This window comes from Oculina patagonica, chromosome 12 (genome assembly GCF_052425735.1).
Source record: "Oculina patagonica isolate OP01 chromosome 12, crgOcupat, whole genome shotgun sequence".
Classification (NCBI taxonomy): domain Eukaryota; kingdom Metazoa; phylum Cnidaria; class Anthozoa; order Scleractinia; family Oculinidae; genus Oculina; species Oculina patagonica.
Window position 1 is genome coordinate 18126123 of NC_135769.1, and position 14507 is coordinate 18140629.

A 14507-nucleotide genomic window follows, 5' to 3' on the forward strand; every position below is an offset into this window, starting at 1 on the left:
TTTGGGGAGAAAATTATAGGGATACGGGATATTTCAGGGAAAAATTATAGGGATATGGGATATTACGGGATTGTGGGATATCGAACTAATGGGAATTAATGGGAAACGAGATATTTAGGCCAAAAATTAAAGGGATACGGGATACTCGGAACCCCCCTAATGGGCCCCTTTCTCCTTTTCTTCGTGATTCTCTTTTTTCCTCCGTAGAGTCCATCTTGCAGTCAAGTGGATTGCTATGAGTTTCCGTTGGGTAGGTTAAATAAACTGAGAAGTCTCCTCCCCATCTAACCGAAATTAAAACAAGCTAATTATTTTTGGCGTGTTGGATTCCTCCTGAGCCTCTATAGACTGCGAGTAGTCTTTAGTAGCTAACGTTGATTCCGGTCGAGCGTAGCATGCGCGCATTTCAGGAACTAAAACCGACAGCTACATTCAACAAGACAGTTTTTATCCATGTTTTGAAACTTGGAAACACCTTTTTTGTTACATTTTATTTTCGAGTTTCGATACCCTTTCGTTCTAATTTCCGTTGGCAAAACCTGAAACGATACCGATTTGGACAACATTAGAAATGGCATGTATACAAAACAAGCAAAAAGACATTTGTATTTTACAGCAAGCAAAATTATAGCAGCTTTCGTAAGCTTGTAATTCTACTGGTCCTCCAGTGTAGCAGCTGCTATTGTTTTGGGTAGGGCTTTCCACAAGTTGCTCGGCAATTTTGGCACTTTTCGTGTTGCGAGCAACTTTTCCCCTTCGAGCAATTCCCAGAGCAAGTGATTTTGAGTAATTTCCATACCGAAGATCTCCGAGTTTATCCGAGTGTTGTTCAAAGGCAATACGACGTTTCCGAAGATACGGTGCCGGATTTCGAGGACATCGAGACGTTCAAAGCTCATTCCGCCATTTCACTCGTTCAAACATGACGTCATTGATTCTTCCGATTTTCTCAGTTAGGAAATCCTGTATTTAAAATTTTCCCCTTAATATTTATTTAGATACCTGCTGTAAAATGCATAAAACTGCCTAGAAATCTACCCTAAAAAGGAAATGAACATATATTAGAGAAATCTCTTGATAGAAGAGCGTTTTGGAGTTTTTAGAGCAACTTCGAGCACTTTATTATCAGAAGCAACTTTTTGGATTTTTGGAGCAACTTTTGAGCAACTTTTTGAGAAATTACGGGCAATTTTTGGGAAATCTCGAGCAACTTGTGGAAAGCCCTAGTTTTGGGGGCTACGGGCATTGATCGTTTTGTTCGTTCTATTGTCTTCATGAAGGGTATCGAGACTTTCATGTAAACTTTGCGAAAGCTGCTAGCCGAACAGTGACATACCCTTCAAATGATAGTTTTCTTTTTATGAACTTGTTTAATATACTTTCCTCTGTCATGGAACAAATATCTTTCTCCAAACCCGCATTACACTTAACCAGTAACATGTGGCTCATCATAAAATAACTTTTTGGTAGAATGCAAATAATCTAGTTGTGTAGCAGCTCTCATAAGCTTGTATTTCTACTGCCGTCTGGTCCTCTAGTGTAGCAGTTGCTATTGTTTCTGGGCTACTGGGGACATTGTTCCTGTTGTTTTTTCTTCTGTTCTCCTGATGGGGTAGAGAGCGATTCAAGTAAGACCTTACGAGAGCTGCTACCGACCCAAATAATCCGCGTAGTGTGGGAATCGGATATCTTAAATTGAATTTTATTCGGGGAGTTGGCACAAACAATTAAAGGAGAGGATAAGTCATTGAGTTTAAGAGTAGCCTGTTCCAGGCGTTCGGTTAGTTGGGAAGCGGCGCGAGGAACGGCCAGCGAAAAAATGGGGAGAGTTTCCCTCGCCCGTTCTCCTCCCCGCCCCCCCCCCCCCTCCCCTCCCCATTTTCTCGCTCGCCGTTTTTCGCGCTCCCCAACTAACCGATCGCCTAGAACAGGCTAGTTTAAGAGCTATAAAATTAAAAAAGGCCAAAAAGGTCAGTAATCAGAAAAAATTTCTCTTATTGGTACATTTGTTTGTTGTTTTCTCTATAAGTACAGTTGAACCTCTGAGAAAAAAACCGCAAAGACAGTGACGAAAGTCCATAATGAAATGAGTTATAATGACCAATAATAAACAATTCAGCCCACATTTACAAGTAAAACCACCCCATTTGTCCACGACAGTGAGTTGCACCTCAAATGGTGCAAACCACACAAGGAAGTCTCTCGGTTTCAACATACGGTGGGCAGGAGAATGTCTCGCAGCTGGCAAAAAGCCCTCGGACATACGTGGCATCTTGAAGGAGTCCCCTGGACTCCCGGTCGATGCAGATGACATCCTTGTGGTCCTTCCGGTTGGATTGTACCGCCAAGTAGCCGTCATATTCCCGGTGCCATCCCCGGTAGCACTCCTTACGCGCCGGCAACATGATTTGCACACTGCGTTTCCTGACCAGACACAGCACGCAAGACAAGTAGAAGTAGGTACCGTGTAGCGTGCTTCGTGTCTGGTCCTGCATCAGAGCATCGCGGTTCGCCTGCGACACGTTGCCCAGCGGAGTACTCGGATCCACCTGGCCAAAGTACCAGGGCTGGTTAGGGACACACATGAAAGGGGATCCACCTGTACGGGCTTTCTCGTGCTGTGTGCCCGCAGCTTGACCTGATGGACCGAATAAAAAGAAAGACAGTTATATTCCGTTTTAAGAGTCAGTGAGTCCTGATGCTGGCAAGGAACGCTGTCTACCTAAAGGTAGTCGTCTACACACAAAAGTTCTATTTTCTCATCAGATCGTCGAGAGCAGGAGTTTAAGTCTGCGTTCGAGCCTAGCTAGTAGCCCATCAGGCCAGAGCTTATCCCGGTTGCAGTACCATGAAGCGGCAAGGAGTATTTCTACTCCCCCATGGAAGGATGGAAGTGATGCTAGTCCTTCGCAGGGTTACCACCAGAAGGACATTCTCCAGTATCCGTTAATACACCTGGGTGGAGAGAGGCACTATGAGAGTAAAGTGTCTTGCCCAAGAACACAACACAGTGACCCCGGCCAGGGCTATTACCCGGACCGTTCGATCCGGAGTCCATAATAGCCAGTAGGCCACCGCGCCTCCCATGTCGAAAGCGGAAACGAAATGGAAATCGCGTCAGTGGATTTAGGGAGCGCGAACGCAAAGGGGGAGGAGGAGGGGGTACAAAAAGAAACTCGTGTTTAATTCTCGCAACATGTTGTTGCAACTTGCAACACGGGAGCTAATTTACGCAATAGCGCTTTTTAACTTGCAATGCAACAAATCACTTCCAAGTTGAATGGAAAATTAAAACGAATTAATCGGAAGGGACGTCATACCGTCTTTTAATTACCTGAATAAACTATCGTAGCACCTCCCACGGGGCATGTGGTTCTCCCCCATCGGATATAGGTGAGTCCTCCCCCACCGTCTCCGGATTGATCTCTGTCGGTTTGCTGGTTCGACGCAGCCTCGAAGCAAGATTTCTCAACACGCCGGCCCCTCTCCGTGACATAGCAAGTAGCCTCGCCAGCCTCTCCTTTGTCCCCCTTTATTCCCGCCCTACCGGTGATTCCTGGCTCCCCGTTTTCCCCCGGTATTCCGGCAGCTCCTCTGCTTCCCTTCAGCCCCGATAAACCACGATCACCTGAAGAAGGGCACAGAAAATATACATTATGTTTAACGATGGACAAGCGAATTTCTGAGGCCCGCTTGTGTCAAGATATTGACGGTCAAATGCTTAAATAGCGTGACATTTGAATCAGTGCGTCATACGAGAGTCACGCAACACGACAAACTCTTGCATTAACTGTCATTGTCAGAGAAAACCAGGCAATGCCAAAGATGGGGGTCAGCCGAGACCTAATATTTTCAGCATTAAAACCTATCAGATATGATTACGATTGGTGGCATTAAATAATTTTCAGCCTTTCAAACCTGAGAGACCACCCCCTAGTTTTTGCACATAAGTGCCAAAATCCTCATAAAACGGCCACATTCAGGTAAGGAAACAATCTCCTGCATTCGTGCAATTTCTCAAGGTAAATTAATGTTATTGATAGAAACAACTTTTCAGTTAACTGTATTACCATATTTTTAAACTAGGTAGGTAGCTTGTGCCTTGCCAAGAGATTTCGGGGATTCAATTAATTTTTCAAAAGTGCGGTTTATTTTTATTAAAAGCCATTTATAACAGTCCATACCCTTTAATCAAAAAAAGAAAAGGCAGCCTCCACGTTAGCCCGCCCGTCCCGACACAATTAGAGACAGAGAGAGACATTCCAAAGAAAGGCAAATATAAAAGGGTAGAAACGCCCCCTGACAGCAGAAGCACCCCGACCAGAAAAGAGAAAAAGAGCAGCCGACGACAAAACGGAAGCCCCGCACCCCGGAAGAAAGAAGGAAGCCCCCACAGACCCAGCCAAGGATGGCGAGGCCGCGGCAAAAAAGCCTCCAAGAAGCGAAGAAAAAGAAAAAGGAGTGGAGCCCCGACGTCCCCCCCGAGAATGAAAAGGCGGGCGGGACCCCCCCCCCCCCCAGGACCAAAAAACCAGACAACCCCCGAGGGCGACAAGAGCCCCCTCCGCCGGCCCCCCCCCCCCCCCCGAGCACCAAGCTCCCAGCGGAAGACAAAAGGGGGACCACTCATTAAAAATATATTTAAGGGAGAGGATGTAAAGCAAATGGAGAGAAAAAAATAAACCACCGTTTTCCCCTTGGCACCAGAATTAGAACAAAATTTAGTGCAGAAAGAAGGGTTTACTAGAGGCTTGAGGAAAGGAGGCCACCATGTTAATTGATAGGTTTATGTGATTTAGGTCAATCGGTGACCCCCATTGGCATGCCTGGTTTTCTCTGACAATGACAGTTAAGAACCTTAAAGTCTGCATTATTAGCAATCCTTTAGCAATCTCTCTGGTACTTTTAAGCGTAGGCTTCTCTGTTGCTGTTATTTTGGTCGTCACGCAAGGCCTGTATGACGACCCAAACAACGGTCCGATAATGAGACTATGAACTGATAAGATCGACTGAGTAAACACTTAAGTCAAAGTTAACAGAGTTAAGCCCTGACACGGCCACTATATGAGGTTTGAAGAGGGATGAGTGAGTATATTTAACAACTATTCATCGAAGTAGAGGTGGCTAGTGGTGGGTAGTTACCACACCGCTCAGGAAAATATCCACCACTGGCCACTGGCACTGAGGCGAACAGTTGTTTAAGTATATACTAAAACAGTGAAATAAAATAATCCAACCAGAATGATTTTTTTAACTCGTTTATTCCTGTCAACGATTACAATTTTCGCGCGCGAGTTTCTCGAAGGTAAATAGCAAGGCATATCCGGAGTTTGAGTAGCCAATCAGGGCACGCCAACAACGCAATATACTGTTTTAGTATATACTAGTCACATTTATTACTTGAATCAATTCCTATTCTTCAGGAGGGGGAGCACAATCAAATCGTTTTTGAACAATTCTAGAAGCTAAAATACTCAACCGGGTCATCGATATTATTAAAGAACAGTACTCAACAAATGACAGAAATTCTTTACGACCTGAGTTTAAAGAAGGTTTCAATACGAGATATAAATAATTTTCTTTTCTTCCACTGTTAAGACAACATGTAATGATTTGAATGTTTATGTTCTCCTTACTGACTGCTTTATTTCTATATTATCATCACTTGACTACGTAAGAATCTGACACCAATACAATGAGAAATCAGCTGATGATCAACGCACCTTTTTGACCAGCTTCGCCTCTCTCTCCTTTAAAACCTCTCTCTCCCCGATGCCCAGGGAGACCATTTACACCCGGGGGTCCGGGGGCTCCTGCCGCTCCGGGATGGCCATCTTTCCCCTGGGGTCCATCTCTGCCGGGGTGTCCCATCGGACCATCCATTCCCGGCCTCCCATCACTACCATCTCTGCCTGACATTCCTGGATTACCCGGAGGACCGCGCGGTGCTAACTGAGATTGTTTCTTGGTGTAGGTGTCCTGCAAGTATTGAGTTCTGCAAGAAAATTTAGAGAGAGACCATTTTAGGAGCTATGTCACGACATTTCAAAATAATAGCTTTCTATGTAGAAAGACAGCAAATAAGTATTAATAAACAGAAAATAAGGAAGGATGGTTTATACCGAGAAACATTTAATAAGTCAGATTGCAAACGCCGACAAACTTTAAACCCTTTTGTATACTGAACTTGTGAGATCCCTACCCCTAACCCTTTATATACCTACAGTTTGAAAAAAGGAACCCATTTCGGGCGGAGCCTCTCTCAGTGTATTGTCCACTAAAATGTGTTCCCCCCGGGGGGAGGCTGAATCTAACTTCAGCAACACACATATGACATACGCATGTGTTCAGGGCAGCGCACAGACTCCTGTACTACGTCCATCTTTCTTAACAGAGTCAATAGTACTTAGGAATCGTTAAATTCCTTTCTGATTGTGATAGAAAAGGTGAAGAAGACAAGGCTAACGGCAAAACGTCCCTGCTTGCATGTAATCTTTGCACGCATGGTGCACGAGACATTGAGCGGCGGGAAAGAGCGGCCTCTAAATATTAGGCAGTGGAAAAACCACTGCGTTGATTACTAAATTTGAGCCTAAGTCGGGTCCCAGACGACGGGGACACGCCCGACGCCCAGACGCCGACAGCCGACGAATCCCCGACGCTGGGAGGACGGGGACAACTGGAGAACGGGAGCGTTTCTATATGAAAACCAGGCTTTATGCTGGATTTCCACTGACGCGTAATTTTTTTACGTGCGTTTACGTGCGTGAAAACATTTAGACACAATGTATGAACGACTTGCGTAAACGTTTACGCAAGTCGTTCATACATTGTCTATTTTTTTTCACGCACGTAAAAAATTACGCGTCAGTGGAAATCCACCTTTAGTCTCCTCTGCAACGTTATTTCAGTTATTGGACCGTCACGCAACGCTTCTCCCGAAAAAAGCTTTGTGTGACGATCCACGTGACGGTTGTTTCAAGTGGCTCGTCACGCATTCTTTCGGGAACTTTATTTCTCCTCAGGTCCCCTCTCCCTCTGAGTAGAGAAATTTATTTTTTTAAACCGAGATTAATTAAAATCAGGCCGAGCAGATGTAAGGTTATCTATGTAGGTATACCATTCTTTATAGTAATACCACATAAATAAATCATTTCCGGAAAGGCCACTCAAAATTGTTGAGTGATTTGACAAACCAATAGAAATGCGAACTCAAATGCATTTTTCGTGCGAAACAAATGTTTTTGTGACTCGAGTTTTATCAAAGAGTGCTTATAAACCTTACCTGCCCTCGACCACGATCATTTGCTGTTGTAGCCGTAAAATGGCGTTGTGCAGATATCCTCCAAAAGCGGTATTCCCGTTGTTTTGTCCTTGAGTCTGTGTTGACTGCCTGCGTTTTCTCACTTTGCGTTCCTCAGCCGTTTGCTCAACAGTTCCGCTATCATCTTTTCGCGTCTTTACAATAGTTTTCTCCTCTGTTGCAGCTTTGATCGTCACCCTCGCCATATCTGCCGTTCTATTGCGTCCTTCCTCTGGTTTTCCATTCTGAGGGCAGCTGCACTGTGCGTACGGCGAGGAGAGAAAGAAAACGTGGACGAGGCAAGCTACAGAAACGAAGATGGCTATAAAACTGATGCCTGTAGCAAAGGCAACCCCGCTAAAGCCTTCTTTTTCCGAACCAGCCATCTTTTGAAGTGCGCTAACCGATTTCTAAACGAATCGCTTTAGCAACACTTCGCCCGCAATTTACAATCTACACAGCAGAACTGTGCGGAGGCCAGGTTTGTTTTCCTCAAGTCAAACAAAGCACCTTTCACTTCAACACGTCTTTTGAAACCTAATGCGCTAGGGCAGGGGTCAAAACCCACGTAAAATAGAAGCGAAACTCTATCTAGAGAAAGTGTTAGAAATCCCCAGGAATGAGTGTCAAAATTTCTGTTTATGAAGAAATTTGTTTTTAGTAGAGAGAATTGGGTTTGCTCTATAGGACTCTGTATCTCAATGACAAAAGCATCTGTAGAGCCGACACTGCAAGTGTCGTGATGAAGTCAACAGCACAGGGATAAGTGTCGACACCTTCATCGCGGTCAAACGTCTCAGGCAGGTTTTCTTTCCAAAGTGTTATTACGAGCAAGGATAGATAAAAATAGTTGCCGAGTGAAAGCATAATCCCATTTCCTCAGGTAAACTAGCCTGCGTCGCAGACGAACAAAACCCCGGAAAACAGTGTTTTTACTTTTTAAATGTATCGCATCCGAACCAAAGGTGCTTTGACCCCGGGGGGGGGGGGGTACTCCCATATGTGGCCTATATAGGTATGTGCCGCCCGATAGGGTATGGTTTTTGAGGTTCTCGGTCCTTAAATAGGGTATCATTTTTGCTCCTTTTGGCAATGAGTTCCCGGTGTGATCCTTAGATAGGGTACCTAAATTCTATAAGCTAAAATAAACGCCCGGCTAAACCAAAAAAGGTATTTTAAAACTGAATTTACTGTTCAGTTATTAGTAAAGCGATTTTATAGAGATTTGTGTGTTGCCGTGCGCGGTTAGCCGTTATTTGGGTCGTCATGGAACGCTTCTCCTCCCCTTGAATAGGGTGTCATTTTTCGGTTTTGGGCCTTTAAAAGGGTATCAATTTTCGCTTTCTTTATCCTTAAATAGGGTCAGGGTTTAAGAACCTTGGCGGCACACCCCTATCCGAAATTTATGGGAGTACCCCCCCCCCCCCCAGGGCTTTGACAAATGGCGCCGACAAGTCCGCTTATCGCTATCTTCAAACACGTAGAACTTTTTTAGTAAAGCTCCAAAAAACTAAGTAAATTTTTTAGTATTTTTTGCATATTTCTGTCGTTTGACCGCGGTGGAGTCGACACGGGATTACAGCTAAAAGCACTTGACTCTCTCTCCTCTCCCCCATCCCCTTCAGAACTTTTGTCAGTATTTGTTTCCGATCAGTTTGCCGTTTATTGTTTGATATTTAGATACCCTGTGGCAGACTCAAAGCATACCGCGAGCCGCCTTTGGCGAAATCACGTCAAATATCCATTTGTCCCGCAGGGCATAAATCGAGAAGGGCACCTTCGTTTCTGACTTCTTGCTCCTGCTTTCCACTATTCACTTGTAGATAATTGGACGTTAGTAGCCAAGGAATCCGAAGAAAACATGAGAAGTCGTCACAGTTGCTGTAATGGGGGGAAGGGGTGGGGGGGGGGGGGCTAAGAACAGTGGAATAAGGGCTTGATGGAAAGAGTGACCTAGAACGGGAGTTAGAGTAAAAAGAAATTTAATATATGGGGAATGAGACAAACTGTTCATATCCCTATATTTTATCGTATTTTTCTTCGATCCGTTGAAGGTGGAAAAAGAATTGAGAGAAAACTGTACGCCAGCGCAAAACGGGAGGCGCGAGGGGACGAGAGGCTCGCTCCCCGCCCCAATGCAACTCCTCGTCTTTCGCGCTCAACGTCTTGCTTCGCTCGTTGTTTACCGTTGGAAATAAAGAGCCCGTGAACAGCCCGGGTGAACAGTCTACGAATACGATAAACGGAAGGGTTGGTAACTGAGTAAAGGAAATGAGGACTGCTGCATTAATTACTCATGTTTTTACAAAGAGTTTTATTTATCTTATTTCTTCTGTGTATTAGATAGCTATTGACACAATTTTCTACGGTAGCCTTAAGGTGGCTGGTAACGGTTTCCAGCAAATTCCAGCTCTTATACTTTCATGAACAAACAAGTGGAGGGGAACAAGCGCAAAACGAAAGGTGGCTGGTGGTTTCTAGGACTTTCCAGCTCTTATACTTTGACGGGTCAGTACTACAGATCTTTATCAGTTGATGCTACAATAATAGCATAAAATTAATGCCCAATGATTGGTGAATATGTTGTGATTATTACTTTTTGCAAAGTTAAAAAAATGCTACCAAGCGGTTTCAGAGCCACCTTAAAAATATGAAAATTTAAGGTGGCTCTGAAACCGCTTCGTAGAATTTTTTTGAACTTTGAAAAAAGGTGCAACTTAACATGCTGATCAATGTTCAATAATAAAAAATGGGGGTCATGGCGTCATGATTATAATCACAACATATTCACCAATCATTGGGCATTAATTTCATACCATTATTGTAGCATCAACTGATAAAGATTTATAGTACTGACCCGTCAAAGTATAAGAGCTGGAAAGTCCTAGAAACCGTTACCAGCCACCTTAATTCGTTTTTGCAGCTTGATATGAATTATTATAAAGCCCCCTCCTATAAGTCGATCTTGTTATGTTATTAACAAGTGAAAAACCGGAGAGATAAAATATTATGTTGAGTAAAACGCTCGACTGCGGGTAAGTAGAGTACAAATAACGCGCAAAACGAGTACATAGAAAGAAGCTAAAATAAATTATATACGTCTAAAGAACCTGCTGCCAGTCAAGCACCCTTGGCTTCCGTATGAGTCCTGATATACTTCTGCAAGACATTTTCTAATGTATTTATATTTCTGTTTATTTCTTTAACCTCTTTGGTTCGGTTAAAGTTCGAGAAAATGAACTATAGAAGTCTTCCTGTGGAGCATCTAGTGATGAGCGGTCTGGCATAATTCTTCCTTTACTTCTTCCTGGTTCATAAAGGTACAGGTACAACATCTGTGAGACCCATCACCATAGGTGATGATGGGCTAAGCTGAGTCTCCTGCATTCCAAAATTGACACCTAAGAACAACAAAAAGTAATGGGATTGTCCCAGTTTTTCCTACTGTTCGGTTTTATAGTTTGAATGGCTTCCCTGGGATCTCAAACCCGGTTTAAAGAGACAGTGTCGCATAATTTAGTGCTACTTGATTGAAAATGCAATGAAGGTCTTGGTATTAACCAGAAGCCACTAACAAGCTGGTACTCTCTTGGCTGGTTTGGCTCGCTACGGACGGATATGGAAGTAGTGGTCTAAAACTTTGAAAACGTCTGGCAGACGTTTTCAAATTCGACAGTTCCTACTTGGAAAAAAAATCACTTGTAAACCGTTAATTCCATTTATTCACACCTTTTAGACGGATTTATGCCTTTCTTTGTTGTTTTAAGTTTATTTTGCTGATCACTGAGTGCACCCTCATAATTCTATCATAGTTAATTAACACCACAACTGGGTATAAGAAGAGCTAAGAATTCCAGTGATGCTGCCCCTTTAATTAAGGACTTTTTCATTGCATCAACAACGAAACTCTCTTGGTATCACTACAGAAATGCCATGTTTTTTTGGTTTTTGGTTCATAAATACTGCGATTTTAGCCCAGAGGGGGTACTCGGGATTTTAAGTTACGGGGATGATCGAAGGATTTTTTTGGGTTCGAAATTTTTTATTCCGGGATTTTTGGGGTAAGGAAATTTAGCGAGTATTTTTTGATTGAAGTAGGGATGTTTTGGGGTATTTAAAACAATCTGAAGATTTGTGGTAGTGCTTTGGCTGCATAGTTCTGCGAATAAAGTACAAACAAACGTGTTTTGCTATTGATTTTTGAGGGGTCAGTTTTCGATCTAGGGATTTTTTTGGGTTATGTTGGAAGCCCTAGGGATTTTTTTAGGTCTTGATTTTTGCCCCCATTCGATCATCCCCGTCATTTGAAATCTCGAGTACCCTCCCTGGGGATTTTAGGAAGTAGATGGCGAGCATAACTGGCGGCACTTTCAGGGGGCTTCGTGGATTTTTGAGCGAGTGAAACTCATGCGCGCGTGGGACAGATGCACGCGAGCAGCTCGCTTCGCCTCGAGTTTCCGCGCACGACAGCCTCGTTCCACGAGACTGTCAAAAATGATTCGAAGAAAGAACATTTTGAAGTGGTTTTGCTGTTTTCTTACTTTCAATACAGTGACTAAGCTAGATAGTTGTAGAGAGTTATCACAGTAAGCTTGAAACGGAGGAGATACTTCACTCACTTGAAGACCCCAATTTCTTTTGCTTCCTCTTTTTCCTGTAGTACTTGACTGTAAACACTGCAAACACAGCTATTCCGAACATTGTCAGGAATCCGATGAAAAAGGCTATGATGATCAATACTTCCGCCTTCATAAAAACTCCATTTGGAACACTTGCAACGATTTCTGATGCTTCAGAACTCGACGGCAGTTTGAATCCAAAAATTGAAACAGGCGTGGTCATCAGGGTAGTCAATGGAGTCGTTGGAGTTACTGCAACTGTTTTAAAAAGAAAGTAGAAATTCAAGCCTTGTTTAGATTCGATTTTGTGACATCCGGAATAACCAAGTATTGACCTCAGATTGAACCTTACTATTATTCCGGCTTCATCACAAAAATCACAATTTATATAAAAAAAAAAGACATCCATCCACTTGCAACGAAGTACACCAATTGAATATAAATTCATTTTGTAAGATTCGCGATAGACTGCAAAACTCGCAATTTTTCTTCCAAAACTGACCAAAATAAGCGCGAAATGACCTAAAATATTTTTGCGCGCGGCGTATTATGCTACATTGGGTAAAATCGCAAAACTAATGAATGTTTTTATGGTTTCGGCAAAATTGTAAGCGCAATCGACAAAGGCATATGCGTTTGGCCAATTTCTCGTTCGTATAGCTAAATTTTGAAAAGCAAAAATAAGAAAAAGGGAGACTTTTCACTGTCTGTAGATTCGAAACAACTCGCGTGCGACAGGATCGTCTGCCCTCAGTAGCCAATTATACTGTCAAATATTTCACGCGCGTTGCCTTGGAATCCCGATTTGTTTTTAACCTTCGTTTTCTCGATTGTAACCTCCAGATAACTCGAGCCAAAAGTCGTTTCCCTTCGCACAGTCACACGCTGCAATTTCATCTCCGGCCCGATTTTTCGAATCAAATTTCGAGAAATCGTAGATCCTCCATCGTCAAATAAGCAGAGACATGACGCAATCTAGAGGTCATTTTAGGGTGTAATCATACGATACATGTATTTAGAAACTGCTTGATAAGCACAAGTTTAGAATTCAGCCGCGTTAAGGTAATTTTCCCTTCTAATTTGTCCAAACCTATCCGATTACTCAGTTAGTCAACAGTGATTCCTTCGAGAAATTTTATAAAGAACTGGTCTGATTTTTTCCCCAAAAATTATCACACCCTGGAAGAAAACGAATTACTGTAAAGGTTTTAGCTAGGGCTAGGATTATGTCACGTAAAAAAGGTTAAATTCTATTGCTAACGGGCACCACAAGAACTATGATCACATACCTAAAATTAAACGCTAGAGGTCTTCAATGTGCTGATTTGCAAAATAAAAAGGAGATTTCCTTTTCGTATCTTTGGATCATCGTAGGCTCGTAAAATCGCCATAATATTGCAGAGGAAACTCAAATATGTTGATAAACAAATCTTAACTCACCTGTACAGCATACGTCGCAGTTACTGTAGTGGGACTGTTCTATGCAAATACTACAGTTGAAGTAGTCGAACACGCTCTCTTCATAAAACTTATTGCCATCTTTACATGGAGGTGGTCGTGGATCTCCTCTTTGAATTGATGACAAGAAAATGATAGCTGATAAACTGAGGGTCCGCAATAACGAATTCATACTCTCACAACACTGGAAAAAAAAACTTGTTGCGCCAGCAATTTTACTGCTAGTGAACTGTGGACTTCGTGTTATAAGTTGTAGGTGTAGTATCAAAAAATTAGTTATCGGGGAGTCCCCTGTTGCTAATTTAGTCTATGAGAACAACGCAACATCAATTATGTTAACCAATCACAGAAAACCTTGACATGTCAAAAGTCTCGACATGACAATTAACTAGACACAAACAACAACAATACTAGCTACATAAAGCAACATCTTGTTCTTCTTCCTCTTGGGCGTGACGGAATATTCGAATTCCTGACCCTTGTTTAGAGAGCGCATTACTAAGTTTCCTTTTGGGTTCCTCGCGCACTGTTTCACAAGAAACGTTGCGTGACAACATAAAACGGCTTTGCCAAAGACTGTTCTCTCCGGGGACACAAAAACCCAAACAGTGTCTTCGTTGGCCGCCATATTCTGAGAGAAAAATGCATATGTATAGCAAAAGGAATTGAAGTGAAAGGGGAGGACGTCCTGTCGAATTTGCTTGACATTTTCATTTCTTTTCTCTACACCTTGTTAACAATCTCAACGAGTCCGGTATTTGTTCCTCCCCGAGAAGAGACTTTCAGCAGGGGTGGAGCGCGGGCTCATTTTCCCGAAAAGGGCTGGAAATCGAGCCTACTTTCAGCCTCTCTCCTCTGCAGAGGCTCCTGGGCACCTCATACCCCTCATAGGAATATTGGTGGGGAGAATACGCTCAGCAAACGTGAGCAAAGTGAGTGCATGCGCATGAAAACGAAGTGAGCGCAATGGATCTCTCTTCTTTTGCGCCTGCTCTCAACTTATGATCACGCGCAGTAATATAACGACTCCTCACTTCTTAAAATGCACTTAGCTGACACTAAGTAACTTTACAAAAACGTTTATACGGCTTACAAGGGGTTTTGTCACTGAACAAGTTAATTGTTAA

General features: G+C 43.0%; 3 protein-coding genes across 4 annotated transcripts in view; 1 reads left to right on the forward strand and 2 right to left on the reverse strand.

Moving 5' to 3' along the window:
- Nucleotides 1-14507, forward strand: part of LOC144632401 (aconitate hydratase, mitochondrial-like) — a 184885-nt gene that overhangs the window by 107981 nt on the left and 62397 nt on the right. The gene's annotated exons all lie outside the window — the stretch shown is intronic.
- LOC144631969 (uncharacterized) lies at nt 1351-7812 on the reverse strand. Its single transcript, XM_078490558.1, has 4 exons — nt 7286-7812; nt 5724-5995; nt 3335-3628; nt 1351-2638 (listed from the first exon to the last, which is right to left on the reverse strand). The coding sequence occupies exons 1-4, from the start codon at nt 7687-7689 to the stop codon at nt 2172-2174; spliced, it is 1437 nt and encodes a 478-aa protein (XP_078346684.1). The 5' UTR covers nt 7690-7812; the 3' UTR covers nt 1351-2171.
- LOC144632980 (uncharacterized) lies at nt 10036-13611 on the reverse strand. Of its 2 annotated transcripts, none has more exons than XM_078491737.1 (3): nt 13363-13611; nt 11914-12180; nt 10036-10704 (listed from the first exon to the last, which is right to left on the reverse strand). In XM_078491737.1, exons 1-2 carry the CDS (start codon nt 13550-13552, stop codon nt 11915-11917), a joined length of 456 nt encoding a protein of 151 aa, XP_078347863.1. In that variant the 5' UTR covers nt 13553-13611; the 3' UTR covers nt 10036-10704; nt 11914. The 2 variants fall into 2 exon arrangements, with proteins under 2 accessions (XP_078347863.1, XP_078347862.1); XM_078491736.1 differs by having other exon boundaries at nt 10039-10704; nt 11923-12180.

Bases quoted from the DNA above. Each gene is read 5' to 3' on its own strand.
- LOC144631969 (XM_078490558.1), bottom strand. From the start codon at position 7,689: ATGGCTGGTTCGGAAAAAGAAGGCTTTAGCGGGGTTGCCTTTGCTACA. The intron at 5,996-7,285 runs GTAAGGTTTATA...ATTTTCTTGCAG, and splicing joins ATGATCGTGGTCGAGGGCAG to AACTCAATACTTGCAGGACA. The intron at 3,629-5,723 runs GTGCGTTGATCA...GCCCTTCTTCAG, and splicing joins AGGCGAAGCTGGTCAAAAAG to GTGATCGTGGTTTATCGGGG.
- LOC144632980 (XM_078491736.1), bottom strand. From the start codon at position 13,552: ATGAATTCGTTATTGCGGACCCTCAGTTTATCAGCTATCATTTTCTTG. The intron at 12,181-13,362 runs GTGAGTTAAGAT...TTTTTAAAACAG, and splicing joins CTGCGACGTATGCTGTACAG to TTGCAGTAACTCCAACGACT. The intron at 10,705-11,922 runs GTGAGTGAAGTA...TGTTGTTCTTAG, and splicing joins AAAGAAATTGGGGTCTTCAA to GTGTCAATTTTGGAATGCAG.